Below are 14,097 nucleotides of genomic sequence, written 5' to 3'. Positions count from 1 at the left end.
GTTGTTTTACTGCACTAAGTCACAGTGAAGCCAGCTGAAGCTTCAAAGTGTCAGTATTCATTTTTGGTTCCATGCACTTCAGCGAAACTTAATGTAAAGTAAAATAGGTAGAAGGTGAAGAGGCGTGGGTTAGGTAAAACTGGCATTACAGTGAGATAACAAACAGGCAGCTTCTTGACAATGTCTCTGCATCAGGTTACTCGTATTACTTGTATGGTGAGTAATGTTTGCACTTGTATATCTGATTAAATTGCCCAGACCTAAGTGAACTTCACTTGTCTCAGAGTGGATACTAACTTTTACCCTCCCAGCTTGAATTAGGACACCTTGCTACCAGGAGGAATTTGTAATAATTCAGTTTAGGAGAAAAACTGGGCAAAAATTGCAAAAAGAGAAAAGAAATTAAACTACTTGTGCTAATTCAAGATTCAAGAGTTTTATTGTCATGTGCACAGCAGAACAGGTGGTTACACTGTACAATGAAATTCTTACTTTGCTGTTCCTCCATTCACCAAATATTATCTTAAGAGAATAAAAAAAAGAAAATATAAGAATAACTCTAAAAACAGTAGTAAAAAGTAAAAGTAAAAATGTACAGTATGAAAGTTGAAATAAAATTAAAGTTACATGTGCAATTTGCAAATTAAAGCAAATGTGCAAGTATGTAGAGCAGCTGTTCATAAAGTGCATCAAGTTACAGATGTAAACACATGTAATCGGCCACATGCTGCAAATGTGGCACAGGATGTAAAACTGTGGAGAATTCCTGGAGAAAATTATGTTATTGGTCACAATAGTGATGTATATATGGTATCAATCTGTCATGATAACAGTGTCAAGGTGACATGATTTTGAAACTTACTAGTTTAGTTGTATAGAGGTGTGTGTGGCTGTCCAGTATGTGTACGTGCATTAAATTTCCTTTGAGAATGAGTGCAATATAAATACCAAACTGACTTTACTACTGATGTTTCATTTTGTTTTTAACTATTACAATCTCCTGTATATGACTGAGCAAGTAATGTGACTTCCTCAAGTGATTTCCTACATAAGTCCAATAGTTTCACCTTTTTTCAGAATGTAACTCCTTACTCAATACAGTCTTAGTCACATTCATTGGCAGTCATTGCTGTGCATATTGCTGTCAATATTTAAAGGGGAATTTCAACCTAAAACTAGCATTTAATATGTTATTTGTCTTGTTATGTAATATTCTATAGCACAGCATTGCATCCACTAGCCTCATCAGTTTGACAGAATTAATGATTTTGTATCCTTTTTGTGTTTCTGACCATCAGTGTTCTCTTACTACAATACCCAGCATGCTACTAATGTAAAAGCTAATAAATACAGACATGATGTTCAGCGTCCTAACAGTAACATTAGTTATCTGGCAGTTTTCTGCATTAGTCATCTAGCAAACAAAAAATTGCAAAAGAAATAAACCAGCCCATCTTCAAGTCTGACCCCTCTCCATAAAAAAAAAAGTTTTTCAAAAGTTTTTCCACCTTCAAGACACATCATCAGAAGAGGGTTTTCCTCGTCTTTTAACTGGAAAATCTCACTCTGGACACTATTGTGGCCCAGCTGCAGAAGGTGAGTAGGTATGTTCACAATAGACAAAGCAATGGCTAAAGTTTTCAGATAGAGGTATGTAAACAAAAGAAAATGCATTTATTGAGACATGTCATGGTTTTTTACCAAAATAACAAAAGTTTTAATTTCTGACTGGTCCTGTGACACCTTTAAAGAGTGACGGTGAGTAATGTTTGTCCATGGGAGGTTTGTTAATAGCACCTTTAAAAGTTGGTGGAGAATAATGTTTGTTTATTTGATGTTTGTTAATAATATTCACAGAGATTCTGGCTACTTTGATCAAATGTACTCCGCAAAATAGAAAGATTGTTCTCTATTTGACCACAACTTAGAAAATGTAAAAGATTTTTAGGGCGTTGTTTGAAATGTGGATATCACTGGCATGAGTGGGTCAGACACAGCAGTGCTGCTGGAGTTTTCAAACACTGCAGTGTCACTGCTGGACTGAGAACAGTCCACCAACCAAAATATCCAGCGAACAGTGTCCCATAAGCAGCATCCTGTATCCACTGAAGAAGTACTAAAGAATGACCAACACAAACTGTGCAGCAACCGATGAGCTGCATTACATCTACATGGTGGACCGACAAGATAGGAGTGTCTAATAGAGTGGACAGTGAGTGGACACAGCGTTTAAAAACTCTAGCAGCACTGCTGTGTCCGATCCACTCATACCAGCACAACACACACTAACACACCACCATCATATCAGTGTTACTGCAGTGCTGAGAATGACCCACCACCCACTAATAATACCTGCTCTGTGGAGGTTTCAGTGGTGGTTTTGGATAGTAAATAAAATGGCTATATATGTGTTGTAGACATTGTGACCTCTGGTTCCTATCAGTACCACTTTAAAGAAATCAGCAATTAACCATTTTACATCAAACTACCCTGAATGTTTGTTTATGTCAGTGATTGAATTATGCATACATTTTGAAAAATCTGTGAAATTCCCCTTTGAAAAGGACTAAATGTGCCCCACTTTATCAATATTGCATTAGGCATCAGTCAGTTTTAACTAATGCTTGTAATTCATGTGACTGGGGATACATTTACAGCTTGCTGGTTTCTAGCAGGAGCGGTAATCCCCTCTCATAAACACAGATACAGAGGATTCTTGTGCACAACACATTCAAGTCCTTTGAAAGAAGCAACAGTTACCATTTACAGTGTGCAGCTGAGGGTTCCTTTCTTACAGCATAACATTAATATCCTTTCTTTTCTGCCCTGAAATACATTGAAAGCTGTTTGTTTCGTTCTGTGAGGAAGGAACTAATGATGTGCCAGCCTGTGGAATCCGTCCTTAGGATAAGACATTGTATTGACATTTTATTACATTTGTGGCATTTTGAATAAACCTTTAGAATTTGACTGTAGTGCTACTCGAGCAGGCTGTGACTCACGTCTTGTCACTGTGAGCGTCTGGACTATGAGCTATCACATTCATATTACAGGGGAATTCCACCAACTCTCAAAATTTCTGCACAATTCAGTTGTGCTGACGTAAACAAAGTCATTCAGAGTGGTTTGGAGTGAAAGGCTCTGTTCTAGAAAAACATAGAGTCAAAATTATTCACAGTGGTGGTGATAGGAACCAGATGTCTGAATAGTTTAATGCCTCTAAAAGCTCCCTCACAAAAAGTTAGTTAGTCTGTAAGTTTGGATACAATAAAGCATTTCACATCAAACCACTCTGAAGAAATTTTAAAAGGTGGGTGGAATTCCCCCTGTAACTACACCTTTCATTTTATTATGGCAAGGAGTGGCCAGCTTACAAGGCTTACAAGCCACACCTGTTTTGTTAAATAGTCACTGCTGCAGAAGCAGTCAAACGATAATAATAGTGACAATAATAACAATAATAAGCTTTATTTATGTAGCACCTTTCTCAGACCCAAGATCGCTCTATAATACATAACATAAACTGCATGAATAAATCTTCCAAATCAAGATACATTTTAGTGCACTTATACATGTGTGTTTTGTCGCAATTGTAAAATTTAAGCTGACAATTAATTGCCATATAGTCATAATCAACATTTTCATTGATTTTTGTTTCACAATATGAAACAAGTCCCCAAGTTGGCCGGTTTTCCTTCCGAAGTACGGACAGGTGGTCTAGCTTTTAGGCATGCTGGGTTAGCTTCAACTTGTTACGGTTTTGTTTTGTGGGGGTGGGGCAAGAGACGTCAGCCTTATGATTGGTCAGGGAATTCTTATGTAAGCTTTACTACGATTAGGACCACCCAGTTTACATTGGGATGAGACAAATATGAAATATATCGGACATTTACTGGTCAGTGGGTGTACTTAGTACATGTTAACCTTTTGCTTGCAAGAACAACATAATTAGAAAGGAAATAGTTACCTGGGACTTCAAGCTGAGAATAAGCAAGGATTACGTTCCACGGGCCTATAAAGGTGTTTTTAACAACCGTCAAATAAACAAACATTACTCACTGCCGCCTTCTAACGGTGAGGTCAAACTTTTGTTGTTTTGGTTAAAACATAAAGTGTCTTAATAAATGCATTTTATTTTATTTACATGCATTTGCCTCTGTCCAGCAAACCCACCTCACCTTCTGTTATGCTGTAAACATATGACTGTGAAAACAACAGCTTAAAGGGGCAGCCTGACAAAAATTTTAAAAATTAGCCATTGCTTTATCTATTGTGAACATGCCTACTCACCTCCTACAGAGTGAGATTTTCCACTTGATAGACTAGGAGAACCCTCTTCTGATGAGGTGGGAGCAACTTTTGAAGCACAAGTTGGCTCTTCAAGTTTACAGTCTACAGCACATTCTCCATCAAGCTAAAGAACATTTTCCCAATGCAAAAAAAACTTATGCAAAAGGTTCTGTGAATGTTCATAGTTCTATATATAAACATTTTCCTGTATACAGAACCCTTAAAGAACCACCTTTCTTACGTGTGTATACAACTTTTGGGGTGGAAACTTGAAGTTTGTTTATTTTTTTGCTAGATGGCAGATGCAGAAGAAAGCCAGATAGACAATGGTACTGCTAGGAAGCTGATCATCATGTCATGATATTTATTAGCTTCTACATGAGTAGCATAGAACTTGTTCAGTCATATACAGGAGATTTTAATGGATAAAACAAAATGAAATATCAGTAGTTGTAATGGGGGGAGGAGCGAGGAGACGGACGCATATGTGGAGATAAGCGACGTTTATTAAGGGCAAATCCAGGGTCATAGATCCATCACGGATAGACTGGGGGACAGACATGACAAACCAGAATAAAACAAAACAAACAACTGTACATAGACCAGTACAAACATAGACCAGTACAACCAGCAAACACAGGGCTTAAATGCACAGGGTAAATGAGGGACAGGTGGGAAACAGGTGGAGACAATCAGGGGCGGAATATTGAAACAAGGGGGCTAAACCAAAACAAACGCACATGGGCTAAACCAAAACAACACAAACACATGGACAGGACTGGGAGGGGCCAATTGTGACAGTAGTAAAGTCAGTTTGGTAGTTATATTGCACTCATTTTTAGCGCACACTCAATAAAAGGGTAAAAGTTAGTATCCACTCTGAGAGAAGTAAAGTGCACCTACGCCTGGGCAACAGGGTGATGTCATCAGATACACAAGTACAAACATTACTCATGGCACAAGTAATACAAGCAATCTGATGGTGATGCAGATAGATTGCTAAGAATCTGCCTGTTAGTTATCCCACTATAATGCTAGTTTTACCTAACCCATGGCTCTTTACCTTCTACTTATTTTACTTTAAACTAAGTTTAGCTGAAGTGCATGGAACCAAAAATAAATGCAGACACTTTGGAACTTCAGCTGGCTTCACTGTGACTTACTGCAGTAAAACAACCACGCTGAACTGACTGGGTTTTACCCCAGAGCTGCTAAGTTAACTCTAATTTTATTTGGACTTGGTCTCGGGGTAAGGTGGAAATGGTTGTTGAGACCAGTCGAGTCTGGTTCCTCCGTCTGAGGTAGCTGGAGGCTGAGGCATTCAGGCACCATTTAAGGTGGAACTCAGAAAATATAACCAGTATTAATAGAATAATAATGTTACTGAGCTGAAAATCACTGCTTATTACATAGTTTACAAATATACTGTTAGAACATTGTTGCCTAGTTTCTACTTTATTCAACCTATTTTCATTATTTCACGTTTCTGTGTAATGTCACTAACGTCTCTCTACAACAGTCATAGTTGCAAAATATTATTATTACCATCTTTCACTTAATGATAAAAGTGGATGTAGTTTATGCTCATTCAACGTTAGATGGTAATTCGGAGTAAGTTTTAAAGAAAGGAACAGAGAATTAGCACCACTGATAGTCATCATCATCATCACACAGTTGTAAACAGTTATTTTATGAAAGCTACAATTGTCCGTTTTATCTCGGTATGGTCATCTTTATAAAGAGGTGCGAGATGTTTTCACAGCAGAGGTTCCTTCCCAGTCACCCCTTATTGTTCGCTAGCAGCTCAACACAAGAGTCCCAACATTTTGCTTACAGAGAGCCAACAGTGATCAAATTAGTTCAAAATATCTGAGACAATTTCTATTGTAACTTTAAAAGATGAAAACCATTTATACCTATTTTCTTTATTAGTCTTTTTCATTACTCATGTATTACGCTTAAATTCTTTGATTCTTGCTTCTAGGATTCTTCTACGTCTATATTTGTTCTCATTTAAAATTGCATTGTGGTCATATTTTGTTTGGTTTCGTCTGTTTTTGTCATCATTCAAGTTTCAACACTGCAGCAAAATCACATTATAATTCAGTACATTAAAATACATAAAACAGAGCAGACTTTCAGTTATATATGCGCAGAATGCCCTAAATAATCTAAAAAAAAGCTGATTTGACATTTGCATAATCAATGTTTTGTTATTCAAAAGAAAACACTCTACAAGAAATGGATAAAATCCCTTTGAGTGCTGTTGAGAACAGTGAAAATGATTTATAAAATGTGTTTGATTACTTTTGCTGAAATTGGTGAGAACCTAAGGTTAAATAGTAAAAAACCTGAGGAATGTATAACATACATTTACAGTATAATAGAGCACTTTAGACGTAAAAAACCCATGTGAAAATATCACAGTAATCATTAACACAGTGATGTTCGTTCAGTTATTCACTCTTTTTTGCTCTTTGCTGAGGTCCTTCTGCAACATTTACGGAAGAGCCAAGCACACGATTTCACAAAGATGAATGTGACCAGAGCGACTATGGACAGCAAAAAGGCAGCGACATCCAGGCAGTAGTACTGGTACCAAGTGAGGTCATGGGCTGCCACCCTCAGGTGCTTGGCCCCCTTGTTGCGCATCACAAACTCGATCCAGAAGACAGCCTGGTCCAGCGGCTTCATCGGCTGATCATGGTGGATTCGGGAAAGCCTCATCATGCTCTCTTTGTACCTGTCAGAAGAAATTAAGTCAAACTGTGTATAGGAAGTGAACAGAGAGGTATTAAGGGCAAATCAGATGCGTTCTGACAGGGTGTCATCAGGCACAAAATAGATGGAGCAGTGCAGTTAGTTACTCTGCTTGGTCTACTTAATTTTGAGAAACTAGTGGCAGCTGTTTATTATTTTTTTCCCCAGTTTTCTCTTCCACTTATTAGAGTCTCAAAGACATGCTGTTGAAACACATCCTTTAAAAAACAGGAGACAAGCTATTTACTGAATTTAACATGAATTAAATGAAATAAATGCGGCCTGTGCAAAAAAAAAAAACTTAAATATGGGATTATTTATTACATGTTACATTCAGCAAATAACTAGTGATTATGCATTCAAATGTGCAGAAGTATGTTTTCTGTAGAGGATGTGTTAACTTAATCAACAAAATGTCATTTGAGCAGGGTGGCCCAAAATTCTACAAGTTTGCCCATCAAAACTGGGGTTAAATATATACATATATATATATATAGTATTGCTGAGGAAATTAAAATAAAAAGTTCATAAATAGTGCTCAAGTGCTTTTATAGCCTTAAATCACTGTTTTTTGTTTGTTTGTTTGTTTGTTTTTTGCATTACATGGCATTTTTCAATTTTTTCCATGATGCCATGAAATGTCATTTCATTGCCACCAACATGAGGGAGTTAAAATAAAATAAAAATAAATAAATTAACTTACGAGGGATTGTTAATAACTTCGGTGAGAGCGTCCTTCAGGTCTTTGGTCTCCATTTTGTTGTATTCGAGTATAACAGCCGCTCCTTTAGTTTTCATGTGGAACAGATTGTCTGTCTGGTCACCGAACAGTGGAATGCCCACCATTGGGACACCGTGGTAAATAGCTTCATAAATTCCATTAGTCCCACCATGAGTGATGAAGGCCTTGGTTTTAGGATGTCCTATCAGAGACAAACCATTAGAAATCATCACTGTTACTGGTATAATATGAATTAGGCAAAGAAACAGTATATATTGGTTCCATTTATTTGCTGGAATCTGTGATAACATCTGTTTAAATGTTTTCTACATACAACATTATTTTGGTTGATACAGGACAAATCAGCATTACGTCACAACAGCAATGAACCAGATAACACCAGCTGCACTGTATTGGTACAACAAAATATTACAAGTAGTATTGGCACGGGTCTTTTCTGTGTGGAGTTTGCATGTTCTCCCTGTGTCTGCGTTGGTTTCCTCCCACAGTCCAAAGACATGCAGTCAGGCCATTTGGACATGCTACATTGCCCCTAAGTGTGAATGTGTGTGTGTAGGTGTATGTCTGTCTGTCTGCCCCGTGATGGACTGACGACCTGTCCAGGGTGTATCCTGACTTCCGTCCAATGACCAAAATACAGATGCCTAAAATGATCTTATCATTATGTATGGGGACTTTTAATTTTAATACTACTACTACTACTACTACTACTACTACTACTACTACTACTAGTAATAATAATAATAATAATAAAAAAATAATAATAATAATTGCACTCCACTATGTAGCTTTGTAAATGTGTAATTGCATGTGACTTGTGAAAGAAGATTTTGTAACGTCGTTTGTGTGTCAGACCCCTTTCCCAAGCAACGAATCTGATGAGTAATTCATTCTCATCATGTCTTCATCAGTATGATGTTGATTTTGCATTTGAGACCCAAACATCAAATTGGACCTTCTTTTTGAGCATGTGTGTGTGACATTATATGTATGACCCCCACAAAATCCAACCCGACACCTCTAACTTTTAAATTGTTATTTTAGGCTTTACAGGGCAGCTCGCATGGCACATGCACACCATATTTTAGCGTGTTTTTTCCCTCTTTACTTCCTCTTAATGCTATTTTTTTTCTTCAATTTTAACAATGAAACTCATGCATAGTGCAACTTTAAAATTAGTATCAGTATCTCTGAAAAAAATGTCATATTAAAACTAAACACACTCAAATGACAGAACTCTACCTTACCTAGTAAATCATTCTGGGGAATCCAGTCATAGAGTCTTGTGTTTGGAGCAAGAGTGTCTGGTTTCTCTCCCGTATACCGCCACAAGACCTGTCATTAAACGTAGAATTCAGAGAAATGACAAAGAGCAAAAAATAAATAAATAAATAAAATAAATAGTTAACCAAGACTAATTAAGTAAACCATCAAAAAACATCTCTTTTCTCCATAAAGAAAATAAGATTAATAAACTTTACTACATGCAGGTTCTATGAATGGCACTTTGTTTAAAACATTTAAGATGGCTTGTAGTACTTGTAGTACAAGTACTTGTAGAGTTCACTATTAAACTAAAATCAGATATTTTCTAGATGGGGCAAAGAGCAGTACTATGAAATCAAATATTTGCAGGGATGTTTGTCTATGGCTGTATTACACAAACATCCCAAATTTTTGTCTTAAGATCTGACAGGTCAAAATGAGATTTTTCACAAATTCGTTTTACAGAAACAAATCAAATCTTAATTTAGGAATTTTATCTTATCTTATGACAACTCAATTTATGAAATCTTGAATTATTCAATCGAAGTCGGCCAACAGCTGTTACCGAGCAACCAACCATATAAAATATTCAAGCTAGTCAGCCAGACCGCTTTCTACTGTAACTGATGTAAAAAGGTCTAACACAACTGAAGTGCGATAAACTTGAGAGTGAAGAATGTTACAGCACTTTGTGCTGTTTATCAGAGTTGCTGGTCTCCAGTTTCAGTTTCATTTCCCAAACACTTTAGCCGAACACGCTAACATTATTCCTCCTAATAAACAGACACCCGTTCAGCTCTGTCTCCTCATTATTCACCACCATCACTGTAATATTTCATCTGATGAGTTTTCATCAACATTAAGAGGAAGGTAATAAGAGGGGGTGGTGAAGAGGGGGTGGTGTCTACAGCCTCTGGGTTATTGAAACACTGTTAGAATAAAAACCCTGACAGTCAAAGCACCGTTTTCGATATATGTAAATGTAACGTCATTATGCCAGTTACAGTGAACTATGCTGTCTGTCACTGCACAAGACAACAGAAACAGACGGTTAAAACAGAAGTTAAGAAGCTCTGGGGTTTATCTGAAAGTTAGGAAATTTAGTCTAGTTAGGGTGTTTCTCTGTAATACTGTTTTCTTATCTGCAGTTACGTTGAGATGAACTTAAGGACTGTTGTTTTGTTTCAGTTTCAGTCCTAAATTCGGTCCTAACTGAAGTTGTCATGGTAACTACACAGATAAGATTTAAGACTTAAGAAGTTTCTGTAATACTGACCCTTAGTCTATTTCTAGTTTTTATGGAGAACAAACAACAGTCAGTTTAAGCACTAATCAGCCTCGTATCAAGATGGCTTGTAGACCTTGAGATGGCTGATTTTCTTTTTGCAGATATGAACATTACAGTGTAATCTCAGACCTTCTGTGGGATCTGCCCGAGTGCTGCAGCGATGGTGTTGGCTCTCTTTTTGGGGAGGTCCTTCACCATGGAGCCCAAGGAAAACACCACAATGCCATCATCCCCTGAGCTCTGAACAAACTCCTCCATCTCCTACAAAATCAAAAAGCAAAGACTTCATGTTAGTTCTATGATCATGTTCCTCAAAAAGCTGATTTAAATGCAACAGAAGTGAGCAGTGACATCCAGCTGCAGCACCACAGACCAAGCCTCAGGCTGGGCTGAGGTTAGCCAACTGGCTGACCAGCTATTTAATTTTAGCTATCTGGCTAAAGTGTTGGTGAGGCAGCTCACATTAATGTTGGGTTAAAAGTTTGTCAGCATAAATAAATGCATTCAGAAAGGAATTTTCCTGAGGAGAACATCAGTCCTAGGGTGACACAGTGGCGTGGTGGGTAGCGCTGTCGCCTCACAGCAAGGAGGGCCTGGGTTCGGTTCCCCGGCCGGGCGACCAGGGTTCTCCCCGTGTGGAGTTTGCATGTTCTCCCCGTGTTTGCGTGGGTTTCCTCCCAAAGACATGCAGTCAGGCCAACTGGACGTGCTAAATTGCCCCTAGGTGTGAGTGACTGTCTGTGTCTGTCTGTCTGCCCTGCGATGGACTGGCGACCTGTCCTGGGTGTATCCTGCCTTCCGCCCGAAGACTGCTGGGATAGGCTCCCGCAACCCTGACGGATAAGCGGCTTAGAACATGGATGGATGAACATCAGTCCTGTCCCAGACTGTTTACTTGCTTTCTGCAGTACCAGCAGATAAACTCTGTGAGGTAATAATCTGTAGTAAGGTTTAGGGTCAGGCACTACCTTTGTACATTCAATCATTTCCCCAATTACATGTTAATTCTTAACGTGTAACTCAAGCATGCAAAAGTTCAAAAGACGTCCTGACAGCCATAAGAGTGATCTTACTTTTGGAAGTGGCTTTGCAGGCTTGCACTGCAGCCCCCCAACAAATTTGAAGTTCGGCAGGAGCGGTCGAGGATACTCAAAGTCCCAGTAAGTTCTAATTAACCAAATGTCCACTTTTCCCATAGTGTCACACACTGTTGTGGGTTTACCTGTGAAGAAGCAAAGATGATGCGATACCAGATCAGTTTCCTGCATAGTTACTTAAAAGTTATATATGAAATGCTATTAAAAGACGAGCCTTTTTTTCTGCTCCTAATTTCAAACTTTATCAGCACCAATATGAGCTATGAGTACAAAGTAAAACATTACAAAAACAAAAGGCTTTGGTATTCCTTTATCTATTACTCTGTTGTAATACTTATCAAACATGAACATCAGTTGCAGCTTGATTACTTTGGTGGCAACAGTGAGGACATATGACAGTGGTGCTGGTAACTGACCGCTCTCCATACTGTACACCACAGTCGAATAGACACCACCTGGGGCAAGTCAAGGGTGTCTACCAATAGATCACAGGACAGCATAATGGAATCATACGGAAATGCATAAAAGTGTGATTCCATAAGTGACGTTATGAGCGGTTGATTTAGCAGAACTCCTTCAGAATCTGCCTTGAAAAAATTCTCATACTAACAAAACAATGTTAAAGTCGGAATCCCAGTGATGGGGTGGGTGCAGGTTCTCTAGACTGTGCTGGTTGGTTAGTGTAGTGGGTAACACCTCTGCCTTCTACGCTGTAGACTGGGGTTCAATCCCCACCTGGGTAAACACCCTACACTACACCAATAAGAGTCCTTGGGCAAGACTCCTAACACCACCTTTGCCACCCTGTGTAAAAAGATCAAACTGTAAGTCACTCTGGATAAGAGCGTCAGCCAAATGCCATAAATGTAAATGTGCTATGCATGGCCTCTAATCAGTTCATGAACTAGCTCAAACCTCAGGGCTCAGAAGTATGAGCTGATCAATTTTTCCCAGAATTGTTCCTACACAGAAATTGAACCTATTGTGTGAGCAAACACCACAGGACAAAGAACACTACAGCATCAGTCGGAAACCACTGTGAATATAATCTTGCTTGTCTTTGAAGTTGATTAGGGTGAAGGATGAAGACTGACCAAATGTTGTTCATACCATGCCAGATAACGCTGTGATTAGATATGAAAAGGCTCCAACTTTGACACAGACTTGAAAAACCGACATTACCAAGCACAGGAGCTGAGCTTCAGCTGAGGTTACTGGCTGGTTATACTAAGGTTTGATTTCCTGGACAGGGATTAAACCTAGTCCTGGAGTCTCAGAAAAGACTTGATCTCCAATACTGAGTAAAAATGAAACAAAACAGACATGTTCTTTCTTTTCACAATTAATGTTATGCAAGGTCATTCATACAGTTGATCCAGATGAGGGCTCGAGGTGTCAGTTGGTGCTCATGGTTTCCCCAAGACTATTTAACAATATGTGGAATAATTAAGGTTTAAATCACTGCAGACTCCTGTAAAACAGAGCTTGGGTGTAAAAGGCCTTGGTGCTGCCTTACCTGTTATTTTGGTGTAACATTTATCAAACGTTATCATTTGCAGTTTGTACAATGCTGTGAGAGCAACATACAACAGCACATTCTCTACCCGCTCTATGAAGCTCATGTGGTCAGTGAGATGCCCTTGAGTGGCAACAGCGGGCACATATGACGGTGGAGTTGGCAACTGACCGCACAGTCTCTCAAAAGTGTATGCCAAAAACAGTCTATTAGACATGACCAGGGGGAGGCCGAGGGTCTCTGCCAGTAGATCACTGCATGGCATCACAGGATCAAATAGAAGTACATCAAAGTGTGATTCCCTGAGTGAAGCTATGAGCTCCTGATTGAGCAGCATCCCGTCACATATTGATTCCAGATAGCTTTGAATTTCAGACATTATGTTCCAAAACAACAACAAAGTCTGAATCCCAGTGAGGGTCTCATTCATCGAAGAGTTAATAAAGTTTTGCCACAGGAACTCTGCTTCTTCTTTTTCCGTGCTGACCTTAAAAACAATGTATTTGAAGTTCTCCTTTTGCTTGAAGTTGATCGAAGGCGATGCTGAGTGAATGAGAACAGTCACACTGTGATTCCGAGCGACCAGCTCATCCACGATTACTCGCATGTTGTACCAGTGGCTGAATTCACCGGGAAGAACCAGTATGTTACCACTGAGACTGATTTCAGAGCCGATTAGTAGCAAAGCCACCAACGGGAGAAGATGTCTGTATATCATGGTAGCGAACTAACTGACAGCTCCACTACTTGCTGGATCCACCGCCCTGAAAACCTCCTCGCTGAACTCAGGGTCAAAGGGAGCGAGGCGGAGCTCGGTAAACTTGGGTTGATATTTCAACGGATATCCACGTATTACCCCTCCTCTTGATCACAAACAACGTCCTAAATCTCTGAAATTACATTTTCTAAGTCGTGTTGAAACAGAGAACAAACCGCAATCTTTATATCCCGTCAAAGTAGCCGGATTCGCTTTGGCAGAGGCTGAAGCGGGTGAGGATCGTCTGAAAAGTGCAGTTTCCGTTTAAAAACGTAAAACATTCGCAGCAATAAGGGGTCCGTTGGCGTTATTTATAAAGATGATGTTATGATGTAAAAAAAACAATACATGACAGTGACAACTTCCTAATTTTCGGTGGAT

The 14,097-nt window shown here is 38.9% G+C and overlaps 1 protein-coding gene across 1 annotated transcript; it reads right to left on the bottom strand.

Annotated features, from left to right (window-relative positions):
• Positions 1-4,967: 4,967 nt before the first annotated feature.
• On the bottom strand, positions 4,968-13,677 carry LOC108430446 (UDP-glucuronosyltransferase 2A1-like). The gene is made up of 6 exons (XM_017702931.2): positions 12,960-13,677; positions 11,420-11,568; positions 10,476-10,607; positions 9,040-9,127; positions 7,754-7,973; positions 4,968-7,033 (listed from the first exon to the last, which is right to left on the bottom strand). Exons 1-6 carry the CDS (start codon positions 13,675-13,677, stop codon positions 6,751-6,753), a joined length of 1,590 nt encoding a protein of 529 aa, XP_017558420.1. The 3' UTR covers positions 4,968-6,750.
• Between the last annotated feature and the right edge of the window lie 420 nt (positions 13,678-14,097).

This window comes from Pygocentrus nattereri, chromosome 23, assembly GCF_015220715.1.
Source record: "Pygocentrus nattereri isolate fPygNat1 chromosome 23, fPygNat1.pri, whole genome shotgun sequence".
NCBI classification, from domain to species: Eukaryota; Metazoa; Chordata; class Actinopteri; order Characiformes; family Serrasalmidae; genus Pygocentrus; species Pygocentrus nattereri.
Note: the sequence above shows the minus strand (reverse complement) of the source record. Positions and strands in the feature narration are given on the sequence as shown.